Source organism: Phalacrocorax aristotelis, chromosome 26 (genome assembly GCF_949628215.1).
Source record: "Phalacrocorax aristotelis chromosome 26, bGulAri2.1, whole genome shotgun sequence".
NCBI classification, from domain to species: Eukaryota; Metazoa; Chordata; class Aves; order Suliformes; family Phalacrocoracidae; genus Phalacrocorax; species Phalacrocorax aristotelis.
The window spans coordinates 1,395,873-1,411,001 of NC_134301.1; the positions used below are offsets into that span (position 1 = coordinate 1,395,873).

The 15,129-nt window shown below is 52.6% G+C and overlaps 1 protein-coding gene across 7 annotated transcripts in view; it reads left to right on the forward strand.

The window, feature by feature from the left end:
• The window catches only part of VDR (vitamin D receptor), a 41,795-nt gene that overhangs the window by 12,313 nt on the left and 14,353 nt on the right, over nt 1-15,129 (forward strand). For all 7 annotated transcript variants that reach the window (XM_075075826.1, XM_075075821.1, XM_075075824.1 and 4 more), the window contains 2 exons: nt 8,102-8,173; nt 9,688-9,838. In XM_075075826.1, the coding sequence (XP_074931927.1) occupies nt 8,110-8,173; nt 9,688-9,838 (215 nt within the window). In that variant the 5' untranslated portion in view covers nt 8,102-8,109. The remainder of the gene's footprint in view (nt 1-8,101; nt 8,174-9,687; nt 9,839-15,129) is intronic.

The window sequence follows — 15,129 nt, forward strand, 5'->3', positions numbered from 1 at the left end:
CCTGTGGTTTGGGTGCTCAATGGAGGAGAGGCTGGGGGTGGCTCTGGTGAGGCTGGGGGGGACCCTAATGAGGCTGGGAGAGGCACCTCCTGCTTTCCTGTCCCAACTGCAAGCGGTCGTGACTTCCTACAACAGGGGAAATAGAATTGTTTAGCCCATTCCTGGAAACCAGCCCTGGTCTGGTCAGACAGAGCCCTGCTACACTCTGATGGGAAACAGTGCCAGCTTCCCTGAACCCTCCCTGGGGGCCCTGGTGCTGCTGGACCCTGACTCTGGGGTCACCAGTGCTCCCCAGTTTGGGTCTGCTCAGACCTGCAAAGTGCTATTGCTGTTCTTGTGTCAGCTCAAACTGGAGGAGGCAGCAGGGTTGGGAATGGTTAATCTGTAGGAATGGGGTGTTTTGGCTCATTGTCCCAGAAAATGGAAATTCCTACCGCTGTAGCTGATAGATGTGTCCTTAAATAAGTGTGTGATGTTTTCGGGGCTGCTTTACACAATGCCGGGTTGTGAATCATAGCTTAATGCTTTCTTTGAAATCCCAGTCCAAGAGAGCGATGCTCTGCTGAAACTGTCCTCCTATCTAAAACCTTGTTTTGATTAGTTTTACCCTAGAAGTGTTTTTGGGCTCTGAATCTCTAAATGAATCTGTGTTGCAGATGTGAAATGTTAAAATGCAGCAGCTCCTTCATTGTTACAAGCAATTTAGAGCCTTGCTTTTCCATGATTAGTGAACACAGGCGTTAGGAGCTGGTTTAATCTAGAAAGGGGGTTTTCAAACAAGGAGGAAGAGCTCCAGATCAAGAGGTGGCTACTGACAAGGCTTCTCAGGAAGCCCAAAAGTCTGATGGAGCCCATGGCAGCCTGTGATGCAATGCCGGAGGATGCTCCACCCTTCCCACTATGTGTTTCCTCCCAGTTCCCATGCTGTGGTGCTCACAGTTCCTTCCCCAGCATTGAAATTCACTGAGTTTTGGGCCGGCTCTCTCTTTCTTGCCTCTTCTGCTGTGTTTGCTCCTCGGGGCAGGGACGGGGGTCTGTGGGTGCTCCTATAACTGAGCACTACTCTGTTATTACTGTTATCGGCAGCCGATGGCCTCCGCTCCTGGCGGGGTGTGCCAGGCTTGCTCATCCCGGTTGGCAGACGGTCTTGAGACCTGGATCTGTGTCTGCAAACTCTTGCATCAAGTTAGTCCGGAGAGGATGTGTGCTTGGATGAGGCTCATCGGTCGGGAACGAGGGCAGAGCCTGAGCCGGGCCGGTGCCAAACAGCCCCCTTGAGTTTTCCCACAGTCAGACCGGTCGGCATCAATAGGTACCGGCTTGTGCCGAAAAGCCACAATACAGGGAAAAGGCAAAAAAGGGAAGTTCTGCCAGCCCGTGTCGAAGTTGTAGCTGCGTGAGAAGTTGCTTTCATTTATTTGTTGAAGGAGAGTTTGGGAAAGGGCGTGTTTCTTGCATATTAAAGCCATCCGGCCGCCAGTAATGTGGTGCCGGTGGGGTCTCCCTTGGCTCGTGGATCCGGACGGGTTGCTGCAGTGAGTGCTCCGTCTACTTTTTGTGGCTTAAATGACAAAGCGTTGTGCCAGTGAAGAGTCAGGTCGGAGGTATTTTTGATGTGGTGCCCAAGCCATAATCTGGAAATCTGTTTACTTCATTCCTTCTAGTCAGGGGAATGGCACAGAAGTGTTCTCTGCTTTTACCTGCACATGCAAGGATTTGTTGTCTAATTACAACGTGAGATCCCTTAAAGATCTTTGAGTAATGTGGCAGAAGAGCTTGTAAATGGCATGGGGTTTTGTCTTCTGCCTCTCCATGCTAGTGAAGCCGCTGAGGGTTTGCGCCGTGATGCTCATCTCCAGCCAGCCCTTGTCCCTGCCGTACGCTGGCTCCCTTGGCCCCTTTCCCAGGGCGCTGAACAGGCTTCTCCTGTGCTTCCCATCCAGGGTGGGTGCAATTTGTGCCTGGACTCCAGCCCCTGTCTCCTGTCTTGCAGCATGTGAGAAGAAGCACGTCTGCCAACCCTAGACCTGCCTCGCACGTGTGTGTGTTTGCTTGAGGACTTGTTGCTGTGCCTTTGGATGTGGGAGGCTGGGTGTGTTTTGCAGCCTACCCAGAGGGCTGCACGCTCTGCAGCTCCTGTGTGCCTGCAGGCTCTCCTGGCGCTGCTCCAACACCTTGGGAGAGCGACCATCCCTCTCAAAAGAGTTGGGAAGGGCGATATTGTTGTGCGGATGACCCTGGAAACCCAAACTGGGGCTCTGGACCTGTGCATCCCATCTCTTCCCTTCTGCTTTCCCAGATGCGATGGCTGGAGGTGTGGGGTCACGGAGAGTCCTGCTGGGCTGAGAGCAGACCTGGGGTTGCTCAGTCGACGCTTTATTTTCTTTAGCTTTGCTGCCAGGGTTGTGGCTGCTCAGATGTCTGCTCCTAACTGCGTTACTGGGGAGCACTGGTGGCTGTAATCGAGTTCAGTGTGTCCCCAGGCTTGCTCAGTCCCGTACCACAAAACCCATAAGTGCCCAATTCCTCACAAGAAATGAGATTAGCATCCTGTTCCTTAGAGGGATGTTTTAAGTCTCTCTGACCTTCTTGAAACTAATATTCATAGTGGATTGTCACACAGCTGGATCCTCCTCCGAATGCCTCGCTGCGGTGACATGTTTGCAGACTGGGAGTGTCTGGGCTCTCTGGGGTAGGAATTGTCATGCTTACGTGTTGCCTGACATGGAGGAGCCTCCTGCCTTGGTCTGGGGGTGTTAGCGGAGGCTCCAGGAGGGTTTCACATCTAATCAGATTAATGGAGGAAGGGGTGGCATGAGCTGTCTTGCGTCAGGTAATAAATAGCTGCCAGTCTCCTGACGCTGCCAGGCTTGCCAGATCTCCTCGCCCAGCTCCCAGAAGGTTGCAGCCACCAACCTAGAAATGGAGGTGAGCGGCGGCAGGAGGGATCCAGCCACGCGGCAGCGCAGGGAGCCTCACCTGCTACATCCGTCCACGTGCACCGTGCAGAGCCACACGTGGGCTGGTGCTGGGCTCGTGTGGGAGCAGTGCTTTGCCTTCCCGGGAGGCTGTCAGTCCGCTGTCTAATAAATTATGGAAAGCAGCTGAATAACAGGGCTCCCTGGAGCTCCAGGAGGAAATCATTTAATTGTCCTTTTCTAATGGAGAAAGGGGTTGCTCACATGCTGCAACTAGATGTTATGAATAGGCTGATTTGTACTGGGGAAAAAAGGCTTCTTAAAATGCAAGCGTGCTGCCAGAGGCTCTGCAGAGACTCCGTGGAGCATCATTTTGTTTTGACATGTCAACAGTGGTGCTAACTGAGTGTGAGCCAGGAAAATAGTAAAACCTCCATGTAAATGAGTGGGTCTCTCCAAGGCTTAACAGAGTCTTTAGTAGCAAGTCAGAGCGGTGCCAGGGGTGAGGATTTACTTAGACTTCAGAAACCAGCCTGTTCCTTTCAGGCCATGCAGGTAAAGATTTTTTGTTTTGCTTGGCAAATAAATTAACAAAAAAAAAAAAATCTATTTTGATGGAGCCAAAAGATATTGAGAACGTGACAAATGCTTTCACGGTATTGTAACACTTTATTTTCTGCATCCTGAAAATGTTTAATGATGTTAGTCTCAAATTCCAAATACTTCAAAGCCTTTTTAGTGAAATGTCACTCTTGTTTTTCTGGGAATGTTCAGCTGTTCCTTAACTGGCTTTGTTTCTTCCCCAGATTTCAGCAAAGTCTGAACCTCCTGGGGAGCAGTTGACTGAATACAAACCTGCATGTTTGGTCAGACAAAGCCCTGGTCTTGCTTCTACATATTTCTTACTCTGGGTGTTCATGTTTAAATGTGTTTCTGGCTTTGCTCGTCAGGAAAGCGTGGGGCAGCTGAAGCCCAGCTGCCACCCGAGCAGCAGCCCCAGGACGAGCCTCCCATGCTGGGGTTTACGCATTGGCCTCTAGCGCTGGTTTCTGGCTCTGGTTTTGTCTTAGCTGGCGTGTTACCCCCAGCTCTGCCTATTGCTGTGGCTAGTGGAGGAATGTCCTGTTGGAAGGAGGCGTTTCAGTGCTGGGGGGGAAACCTGCTGCCGTGCAGACACGGAATGGGAGTGACTAAGGCTTTCAGCTGGAGCAAATCGTCCTCTGAAGCCTTTTCCCTCCTGCCAAGTCCTGATGAGCTGTGAGTCTGAGTTTTGCAAGTTGTCCAGAGAAAAATGAAAGTGATAAAGCATGAGAAAAGCCTACAGCAAAAGACTTCCTACCAGTCCCCGAGTGGCTACTGAGGGTACTTAAAAATAAAAGGAGACTTAAAAGTAAAGGATTCTTCCTTGGGCTCAGCATAAAGGAGGAAGAAGAGCAGACGCTTGCCCATCTCCCTGTATGAGCAGGAAACTTTCCATGCTCTCATTTCTCCCCCAGGAGCCGTGATCCCCCTGCTGCACCCCACACCAGAGGTCCCAGCACTCGTGCAGCCACCCCACAGTCATTGGGCTGTGGCTCCAATGCCTGTTACGCTACTTTTCAGGGTGACTTGCCCCGTTTCCTTTACGCTGGGTTACGTTTGGGGAATGGCAAACCCCTCCAGAGGATGCTCTCCTCTTTGTACAGTTGGCTTGTTTCTAACAGATGTGGTTTAGCTTCCTGGCTGTGTGTTACTTTCCCTGAGCACAGCTGGTGAACCGCTGCTCACGCAGGGCTTTCAACCAGCAGTGTGCGGCTCCGTCCACGCTTGACCATCAGCCACCTGCTCTGGGAAGCTGCCGCCTGCCCCCGGTCCACATCTGCGAGGCTCCGGTTAGTCAGACAGGGCTGGAGGCCAAAGCTGGAGACGTTTCCTGCTTGCGATTAATGACTCCTCCAGTTGCGGCGATGGAGGCTGCGCGAGGGCTGTGTCGCTGGCCCATCGCACGCCGGTGGGAGACGGGCCAGCTGTGCCACAGCGATGTACCAAAGGGGAGGTACGGCACCACCTCGGGCTGCGTCTTCCTGGCACCAGCGGCCAGCAGAAGTGAGTCACCCCTCCGGGTAAGGCAGGGAGGGGTGCGCAGGGGGAGCAAGCTCTTGCCTCTGCCTTGCCACATCCTCCCAGCATCCCAGGTACCAGGGTTCTATCGCAACCCTGGCCGAAATAACAGCTGCTGGCAGGGAGGCTGGAGCCGAGCTACCAGCGGCAGCCCTTCGCACAGCAGTCAGCGGGCTGATTGGCGCTGTTCTTTCCCTCTGCATCTCCTGCAGGGGAGCTTTTTTTCCCCTGTGTCTTTTAAACCTTGACTGTGGTGGCTTCTGTGCTGCTTCATCACCTGGCAGTATCCCAGCGGAGGGCTCTGGTTGCTAATAACAATCGTGCAGCCTTCCCTGGCACCATCTTGGGGCTGTTTGAGCTTTGCTGTTGTGACAGCTCTGTACAAACCCAAAAAAAAGGATCATCTAAAAGTTGAAGTTTCCTGACCTGTGCGTGGATTTGGCGCCTTGAGAATGAGGTGGTGAGAAACCTCAGCTTTAGTGAAGCACAGCTGCTCAGAGCCAACCCTGGCGCTTTGGGGTGACAACAGGGTTGCTGCAGCTTTGCTATAACCGGCTACAAAACTGGTTTGACCTTTCTGGTGCCTGCCTGAGAGAGGTTAGCGCTTCTAACAAAAATTATTTTGCTTCTTCCAAGACGTGAACGCTAAATGTCAGGTTTGATGAATGAGCAACCTTTCATGGGGGCGGAGGGAAACTCCTGTGCACGCTCCACCCTGCTCACTGACGTCACTTCCATTATGGGGCTGAGTAACGTTTTCCAAGAAGTCAGAGGTGGTAGGTTGAAGCAGCGCTGTCATCCATGTGGGAATTACATCTGGCTCAGACTTACTTTCTAATGAACATCAGTGACCTCTTGCTTTTTTTTTAACTGGGAGCTGGAGAAAGCAAGAAGCATGAGGATAAGGGGAGACCCCTCCGAGGCTGACTGGTTGCCATCAGTACTTGCTTTCCCCATCCTGCCTCGTGATACTGGCAGTGTCAGCATCCCTATGCATGGTCCTGGGAAGACGTGCTAGAGCAGGGAGCAACACAAAGCACTGGAGAAGTATTAAATGGTGCATCATATGGCAGGGAGAAGGTTTGCTGAGGCCTCCACAAGGGTCTTTGTCCAAAAGCAGCCCTGCTGCTTGCTGGAGAGAGGTGCCCTGCATGATCAATGGAGCAGCTTCCAGTCTGGGTGCTCAGCAGGTGTTTTTTGCCATGGCCCAGTACCTGGCGGCTGTTGGCACTCCTGGAATCCAGCCCTTCAGGAAGGCGAGCCTGCTCCGGGCTGTCTGTGCCCTACTTCCCCCTGCAGACCTTGAAACCTGGTGGGATGGAGGTGGATGCTCAGCACGGTGCTTGGGAGCTGGCCTGAGCAGGTTTCTTCCAAGCACGAGTGAGTCTTGGGTGGCTTCTGGATCCAGAAGCTCCACCGTGCGCTGCTTTCCCAGGGGGAGATCCCAAAGTGTGGCTCTTGGCCCTCTCGAATGGCCAGCCGTGCCCTGGGGGGCACCGAGCCCTACATCGCAGCCGGGCGAGGGGGGGATTGCCCCGCTCTGCCCCACGCTGGGGCGGCCTCACCTCGAGCGCTGTGGGCAGCGCTGGGCGCCACAGGGTGTAGGATATCAATGATATAAAGGATATAGGGAATATAAAGGGTATAAAGCTACTGGAGAGCATCCAGAGGAGGCCACAGAGTTGGGGAAGGGTTTAGAGGGGAAACTGTACGAGGGGCGGCCAAAGCCCCTGGGTTTGCTCAGCTGGAGCAGAGGGGGCCGAGGGCAGCCCTCATGGCGCTCTGCAGCTCCCTCCCGAGGGCAGGAGGAGGGGCAGGGCTGGTCTCTGCTCTCTGGTGCCCAACGCCAGGCCCCGAGGGAACGGCAGGGAGATGTGCCAGGGGAGGGTGAGGCTGGGCATTAGGAGAAGGTCCTTCCCCCAGAGGGTGGTGGAGCCCTGGCACAGGCTCCCCAGGGAGGCATCGCGGCACCAGCCTGGCGATGTTCCAGAAGCGCTTGGCCAAGGCCCTCAGAGACACGGTGTGAATTTGGGGTGTCCTGTGCAGGGACGGGAGCTGGGCTCGGTGGTCCCTGCGAGTCCCTCCCAGCTCAGGGCACCCTGTGGTTCACCTCTGGCACGACCCTCAGCGGCAGCTGCAGCACCACCCCGCAGCACAGCACGTGGGGAAAATAAGCCCTCCTGGAGGCACGTTTTGTGAGTTGGCTGGCTGTGGGATGTGGTTTGAACCCACAGCTCTCCTTGCTTTGGCCCTACATTGTGGCACCTTCATCATTTCGGGCTGTGAGCCTGTGTTGAACATGTGGGGTGACCCACGGGGAGAAGCCAACCCGTCAGCCTGTTGCTAATACAGGTTAGCCAGGCCTCGAGGAGAAGCTCGGGGAAGGTAAAGCAGCTCAGTAAAACCTTTTCCAGGCTCTGTCCCAGCACCGTGTTAGCCCAGTGTCAGTGTGGTGCTTCCCATCCAGGAGCAGAGCTGCTGAAAGAACAAAATGACACAAGAAGGGAGGGGAAACTCCCGCCACTCGGTGCTGCAGTGATCCCATTGACTTTGAGCATACATGCTCTGTTGAATGAGAGCCTGCGTTTATAGCAGCCATTTAGCTCTGCTTTATGCCATCCCACGCAAGCCGGCGGGTCTCACGCTGCTGCACGCTTGACAGGCTGAATTGTGAAATTTAAATTTATAGGAAAATATTACTGAGGGTGAAGGAACGAGCTGAGCACCTCTCGCTGTCTTCTTTCCTTCCTGTGCCCTTGCTCTCACCGAGGGTGTCTGCTCTGAGTGCCGGCGCGTTCCTCCCGCTCCCTTAGCAACCCGCCAGCACGTGGAGGGTGGCCGGGCTGTTGCTCTATCCTCTCCCGGATCCACAGCGAGGAGGTGGTGTGGGAATCAGACAAGCGGCCCCCGAGCTGGCAGGCTATTTTGAGGTCACCCCACCCTGGGCACGGTGCTCACACCTTGCCAAGGGGCTGGAGCGAGCTGTGACCGGGGTGTCCGACTGCACGCCCTCCTTTGACTCATTGACCTCAATAGGTTTTGAGCTGTCTCAGACCATGTCCTGTCTGTCTTTTTAATTGCAGGTGGCTCCATGTCCCGGCTCCAGAGCTCCTGGGAAATGCACCAGCAGAGCGTAGCGTATCTTCCAGATACAGGTAAACACTAGCCCTCCTCTGCACAGAGCATCTTCTGCTTGGGGTTGTTCCCTCTGTCTTTTCCTGGGAGCTTTCTCCAAGCAGCGTAGGTGACTACAACTCCTGTCTAAAGGTGCCAGGACCATTAGCTGTGCTGTTTCAGGTAGGGACAGATGAAACCAAGAGTAGAGAAAACTCCATGCTCCTGGAGTTGCTTTGGGAGCTATGCATGCCCAGGTACTCCGGGGATATCCCTTGCTGGCCGTAGGGCCTTTGGGCTTCATGTGGCAGCTCTGCAGAGCTGCTGGCAGGGGATCCAGGGGAGTCCAGGCTTTATTGGGATCAGGCAATAGCACTCCAGTAGGCTTACAGTGAGACTTAAATTGCAGGGTTGTTCTCCTGCCTTTTTTCTGAACTCTCTTTTGCTCCAGACTCACTGTTTGGAGTTACTGAGTGATAAGAGTATTTTACACAGGGCAACTCTAGCACCAGCTAAAAGCCTTTTGAAGGCAGCCTAGATGCCGCAGCTATCTGTAGCGCCTCTTGAGAAAACACCTAGCCATACTTAAAACAGCTTGCTTGAAGCTCTTGAATCCACTTAAAATTGCTCACCCTGGGATGCGCAGGTGGGATAACTCTGCCCTGTGTATGGGGAGACCGAGGCACGGGAGCTGCTGAGAAGCCGCAGGGTGAGCTGAGCTACAAACACAGCCCGTCCTACCGAGCTACCGGATGGTGCTATGCGAAACTTCACCCTCAGCGTGGCCTTTACCAAGATTTGGCACCATGAGAGCTTCTAACTTTTAGTTTCCCAGTGCTTTTAGATATTTGGCCTTTCTGATAGGAGACAGACTTCTACCAGTGGATATTGTAAGGCAGGGAAAGTCTATTAAAAGCTCCGTATTTATATTAAAACTCCGCAAGTTTCAGCGATCTGCATTAGTGCTATTTTTTCCCTCGCTTGTTTATGTCCCTGTTGAGGACTTATTTTTTTTTAAACAATGTTCGCTTGACTTGCGTTTGGGATTTTTTTTTCTTACTTACGGGAGCTGGCGTGAGTGTGCCGGTGCCGCTTCCTGTCTGAGCGCAAGGGAAATTCTGCGCCAGCGTACAGGCAGCGTGACCTCTTTCCCTGTGGTTTTGCAGCATCGATGGGGGTGAATTCTGCTCCCTTCAAGGCTTTCTGAAAATAAACGCAAAGGAGCGTGTGTGGGGAAACGATCTGGGTTTGGGGTAGGCTTATAGGAGTTTTCTCCCTGATGCAGGGCAAACTACCATAAGCTCTGCAGCGTGTTTAAGGCTGGGGGTGCGGGAAGTGGGGATCGGTCCTGGTTTTACTGGGTAGGTGAGTAAACCTGTACACGCACTAAACCTGCTTTTTGCTGGTGTTAGTGCACAGAGCCAGGCGGAACACAGAAGCTTTTCTTGCCGGCTTGTGCTGACAAGGAAAAATCCTTTACTTGTATCTAATTTGCTTTTAGTATAGCTGTGATAGCTTTACAAAATAAAATACCTGGCTTTCTCTGCTGTCCCAGACATGGAGACTATGGCTGCTAGCACATCGCTTCCCGACCCAGCCGGCGAGTTCGACAGGAACATGCCCCGTATCTGCGGCGTCTGTGGGGACAGAGCCACTGGCTTTCACTTCAATGCCATGACCTGCGAAGGCTGTAAGGGCTTCTTCAGGTGAGTGAGAGTCTTCAGGGAGGAGGAATTTTACTCCATAACCAGCAAGCCTTGAGGAGCAGGCGATCTGACCCTCAGGGTGCTGCCTGGCTGCTCTTCCAGTTACCTGCATCCCTACAAAGCTGGGCTATTGATGGTCTTGCCAGACCTGTGCCTACATCTGCAGGCATGTCAGCTGTCTGCAATCTTGATGATGGAGAGATCACAAATTATTTCCATTCTTGTGGCACCCTGGTACCAGGAAATAGGTTGTTTACCCCTTAGCCAGAGATTTCCATCTGTCTGGGAGCCTTGCAGACCTCCACGTGCTGCATAGGCAGGGATGTAGCACGTTGTGGACGGCACCTGGGAAAAATACACCTGAAACTAGCAGTCTTTGAAAACTAAACTGGTATGATGGCCACAAGCTTTTCTTTAAAGCAAGCTGCCTCTGCTCTGAAGGTCTACATGCTTGTGAATGGAGATGCGTGGTGCTCTCTGCCCACCTGCTGGAGTGGGCACCAAGCTCTTTCCAAAATCAGGCAGTCTTTCGCTCCCAGCTCTGGCCCTTGCGGGGTTTAAAGTAGCTGTAGGCTGGATATGCAGCTGTTTCGAGGCTTTTTCCCCCTGTCAGGTGGGGGTCTTGTGTGCTCTCAAGCTGGTCCTCAGCATGGCAGAAATATCTTTGGAAGCTGCTGTGGTCCCTGAGTCTGGAGAGTTGCAGGTGTGTGGATATTAGCGACTTGGTTTTGCCCCCGCATCTGTCGAGGCGATGCTCCCGTACAGCCGGCGCCGAACCATTCACGTGGGAGTTCAGATCGCTTGCACCAAGTGAGAGAATGACTAAGCGCTGGCGAAATGAAGCAAGATGATGATTGGTGTGGGACTGGCTGGGAAAAGCCTTGCTCAAGTATTTTGCACTGTAATGAGACGGTGGCACAGGTGGCTGCGGGATTGCAAACACCCGAGCGCCCAGCTTTACACCTTGAGCTGGGCTGTTACAGCAACCAGAGCTTGAACTTTCACAGCAAAGTCATAACTCCTCCTCTTGCAGGAATTTCGGGGCTAGATGGGGGTTTTCACATACCGCAGTCTGTTTTCGAACGGGGCGGCTTCAAAACCTGGCCAACCTGAGCAACAACATTTTCCTCAATTACTGCTGCTAAATGAGTAACTCTTCTTTCAGGTGCTCTGGCCTAGCGTCCCTGACCTTCCCTGTTCCCGTTGTGGCCACAGAGACAACGGTCTGGCTTTTGACCTCTGAAATGGCCGGTGCTGCTCAACAAACCATTCCTGGGTGCGATGTGGCTCTTGCACTGATGTTGAGAGCCCTGCTGCTGTGCTTCCCCACCTCTACTGTCATGCCATTGTAATCATGCAAGACTTAAAACTGTGACAGTATTTCTGAACAGACATCTTAATGGTGTGAAAAGCTCTCATCTTCAGCTAGCCCTTCATGCCCCATATAAAGCATTTATTTTCAATTTAAGGCTCTTACTACTACTTTTAATCTTGCTTTCCAAGCACACTCTCCCCATGCTAGGTCTTGGTGTGCTCCCTCTTGCTTACACAGGCTTGTTTAAGTGCCATTTTCAATCAGTGAATTAATTAATGCTTGCTGCTGCCACAGTATCTAAGTGCTTTCTGCATTAAAATATAGCAGCACTGCCGTGGAAGAGCCTGGACCCCTAAAACTCTCCTTAAAAGCTATGCAGCCCTTTGCCAGCACCCTGGGTTTTAAAACGGGCTGTGTCTGCGTGCACTTGCTGGTTGTTAACTTCCAGCTTGCGCTCCCTGTGCAGGTCTTTGAGGGGGCAAAAAAACACCCCCCCGTGCTGGTATCAGTTTGTGGTGGCTGATTACGTGTACCCGGGGGGTCAGACTTGCAGCCTTGGCTGGATGGGGCTAAAAGAGGGCGAGCAGCTGTGAATATCGAACTGCAACAGCAAAACCCTGGGAAGGTTTCACAGCTTTTTTTTTTTTCACCAGTGCACTCAGGCTGCAGACACGAGCCTTGGCTCGCTGGGGTGGCTGCAGAACTGCTGGAGGACCTCCACGGGGACGACGTACCTGCGTGACGTGATTCCCTGGTATGAAGTCCCCCAGGAGATTTTGAGTTTAATGGCTCTGTAAAAGGCATTAGCAATTTACTGCCACCTCTGGGTGCTCAGACGCACGCGTAACCAGCGGCACAAACAGGCGTGAGGCAACCTTTGGCTGGTTGCTTCAAAGTCCGCTGTTTACTAATGATGCCAACGGCAACAGTAGCCTTTTATTGAGCTCTGCTGTTTGTTCAGGAGGTCTTAAAAAGCAACTAAGCCCGAGTGATTTATTCTGCTGTGACTTGGCTGAAGCGTCCACGATTTCTCTGGTTTCTTCTGCAGTCCTAGTTTTCCCCCGGTGCGATGATACTGGGCATTAACAGCAGAGCTGCTTGGAAAGGCTCCGGGTATTTCAAAACCTATGAAGTCCCCACCCATCCTGTCTGCATCACTGCATCTCCCACTCCTGTAATCTTCCCCAGTTCTTTGCCATGTTCTACATGACACTTTTTAAAATAAATCCATCCCCTCCTCCTTTTTCCCCAGAAGTCTCTATAGATACTTCAGGGAAAGATGTGGTTGTCTGGAGGGTTCCTGGGATCAGATGTGGGGGATGGAGCTGGCAGGGTTTGGGGGAGAAAATGCAAACGGATGCAAAGCAGGTGCCAGGGAGCTGCAGCTCTGCGCTGGTGTTGGCTTGGCTGTTGGTGTACCGAGGGGCTTCCCTGGAGGGCTGTGTAGGTGTAATGGGGGAGAAACAGGGGATTATCCTAAAAAATGGTTTATGATGGCTGCGTGAGATGGTTCTGCTGCAGCCTTGGTGCCAAAATGACTCGTCATGTAGTAGCCATGTGGTGGGTGATGGAAAGGACGTGCCAGGAACGCCGCTGCGGGGTTTGGTTATGAGTAGGGTAGCTTTCAGGAAACGGTATTTCACAGGTTCTGCAAATGTGAGAGCTGTGTATCGAAAGCCCATTTTGCTAATAAAAAACTCAGAGTTACTTTGAAGATCAGTCCTGGCTGGTAAAGGGGAAGGCCCAAGAACTGCACTAATATCTGCCGTAGGATGCAGGTCTGGGCTGGGCTTCGCCCCCACTCTGGTCGGGGCTGTTATTCACCATCTGGTTTTTACGTAACGTCACATCTCTGATAACCTAAAAGCCATTTTATAGAGGCACCGGGGCTCGCTTTCTCCTCAGTGTGCTAGGGAGGGCTGTCGGACGTGTGCCTACCAAGGATGGGGCTCAACCGCTACACTTGCGGGGTGGTTAAAGGTCAGGTTTCCTGGCTTGCAGAGCTGGAGTTAGGCAAATCAGACCTCAGTGTGGCTGGAGTGCTCTCTATCAGGGATGGGATCTGCTGGGCAAGACAAAACCAGATGGGCTCTTCCTGCCTCCATGAGATGGGCATCCTGCAAGCACCCTGAGTGACGGATGCTACCCCTCCGTGCACAGCAGCCTGTCCTTTGCAATGCTGCATTTGCACGCATGGGAAAGCTGTGCCTATTTTTCCTGCCACCCCGACCTCAAAGTAACATCTCTCCCTGCTCAGCAAACCCCAGCTTCCCTTGCTGCTGGCTGTGGCCGTGTTTACTCTCACCCGCAGACTGGGTTTGTGCAGGGAGGAATCTCGTTATTTTTAACATTAGGCAGCTTGCCTGAGACACAGATCTTAAATGAGCCTTGAAATGGGTAGTTCTGGAGCTTTATAAAAATATACCGGAGCTGGACAGTGTGAGCTCCGGCTGTGGGGTAGACGGCCGCTCCTCTGTGCTGCTGGTGTAACGTGGGGCCCCTCGTAGTCGAGAGCCATGGACCCTTGGGGCAGAGAAGCGACTGCTTAGAAACCCTCTATTGTGTGTCCAGCCACCCTGTATTCGACTAAACTACAATTTTCATACCAAAACCATAATGTTGGCTTGCCCTCGCAGACGGGACATCTTCCCTGCCCAAGGGCCTCGTGTTTCTCTTGCTTATTTGTGCATTCCCCAGCCTTGCCCTGGGCTGCAGGGGAAAAGACGAGCTGCCTGCATGCCCCAGGTGCTCAAAACTCGAGACGCTCACCAAAACTGGGAGATTTTGGGATGGTCAGTTCTAAATCCTGACGTGCCCCTGAGCTGAGCAACATTCGTCCCCGTTCCCGGGAAAGCGAAGGTCCTGCTGGTCTTGGTAGAAGGGGAAAACCCAGAGAAAAGCAATAAACTGAGACTCAGCTGCTGGGTGAAAGAGCGTAAGGCAGATTATGGAGGGCTCTGCCACCCGCCTCTCCTGTATTAATTCCCCTAAATGCATTTATTCATCTGTGAGGCAAAGGGAGAGTAAAGCCTCTTTGTTTACATCTCCCTTTTTAAAATAGCCTCTAATTGCACGCTACACGCTGCTCGGGTCTGCAGCCCAAAAACATATTTTATATTTATACCCTATAAGCGCAGGCTTGGCGCCGTTCCTGGGACGGAGGGGCCTCTCTGCCGTCGCCCTCTCAGACTCCCCCGTTTGGTACGTCCGCGTTGTTGGCCTGTGGAGCGCAGGGTCGTGCGCCATCAGCTCAGCTTTGTGCAGGGATTTTATTGCTAGAAGAGAGACTCTTTCTAGCAGGAGACTCTTCATGCCGGTGCTGAAATACAGCATTAACTTGGTGGCAGATTCCTGGCTGTTGTACCTGAATTGTGTCTCAGCTCTGCTTCTATCTCTGAATATCCTCGCTCTGACTTTCCAGCCTGGAGGCGTCCTAGGCTTGGTTTAACCTCCATTCAAAATCACGCCTCCATTTAAAGCAAGCAGCACCTTTAGAAATACTTGAAAATCCGGAGATAATTTTGATTTGCTCATGGCAGATCATTGAGTAACTTTCTCTGAAGCAAAGACGGGGCATCTCTGAGAGCCCAGAGGAGAAACTGCCCTTAATGGACCAGCTCAGCTATGCCTGTAATGTGTCATTAGTGGATATCGCGCAGGACGGCCCCGCAGAAGGGCGAGTTCTTGCTGGGACCTCTGGCTTTGACCCTTTGTACTTGGAATGTTTTACAGTCATGATTGCAGCAGCAGATTAACGTGGCACGGTGTGGTTTGGGTGGAAGAGAGGGTTATTGTGTTAAGTGTTGTTTCTCTTGTATCCTGCAGTGAGATTTTTCTCCTGCACACATAAACATGCGCTCCAGCCAGTATTTCTAGCAAAGCCAGGCTTTAAAGGCTGGTAAAGGTTTAATAACATGGGCTGCTCTGGTACATGCCGGCCTCCACTCTAGTTTGTTTTGCTGCGGGTGGGGGTTTC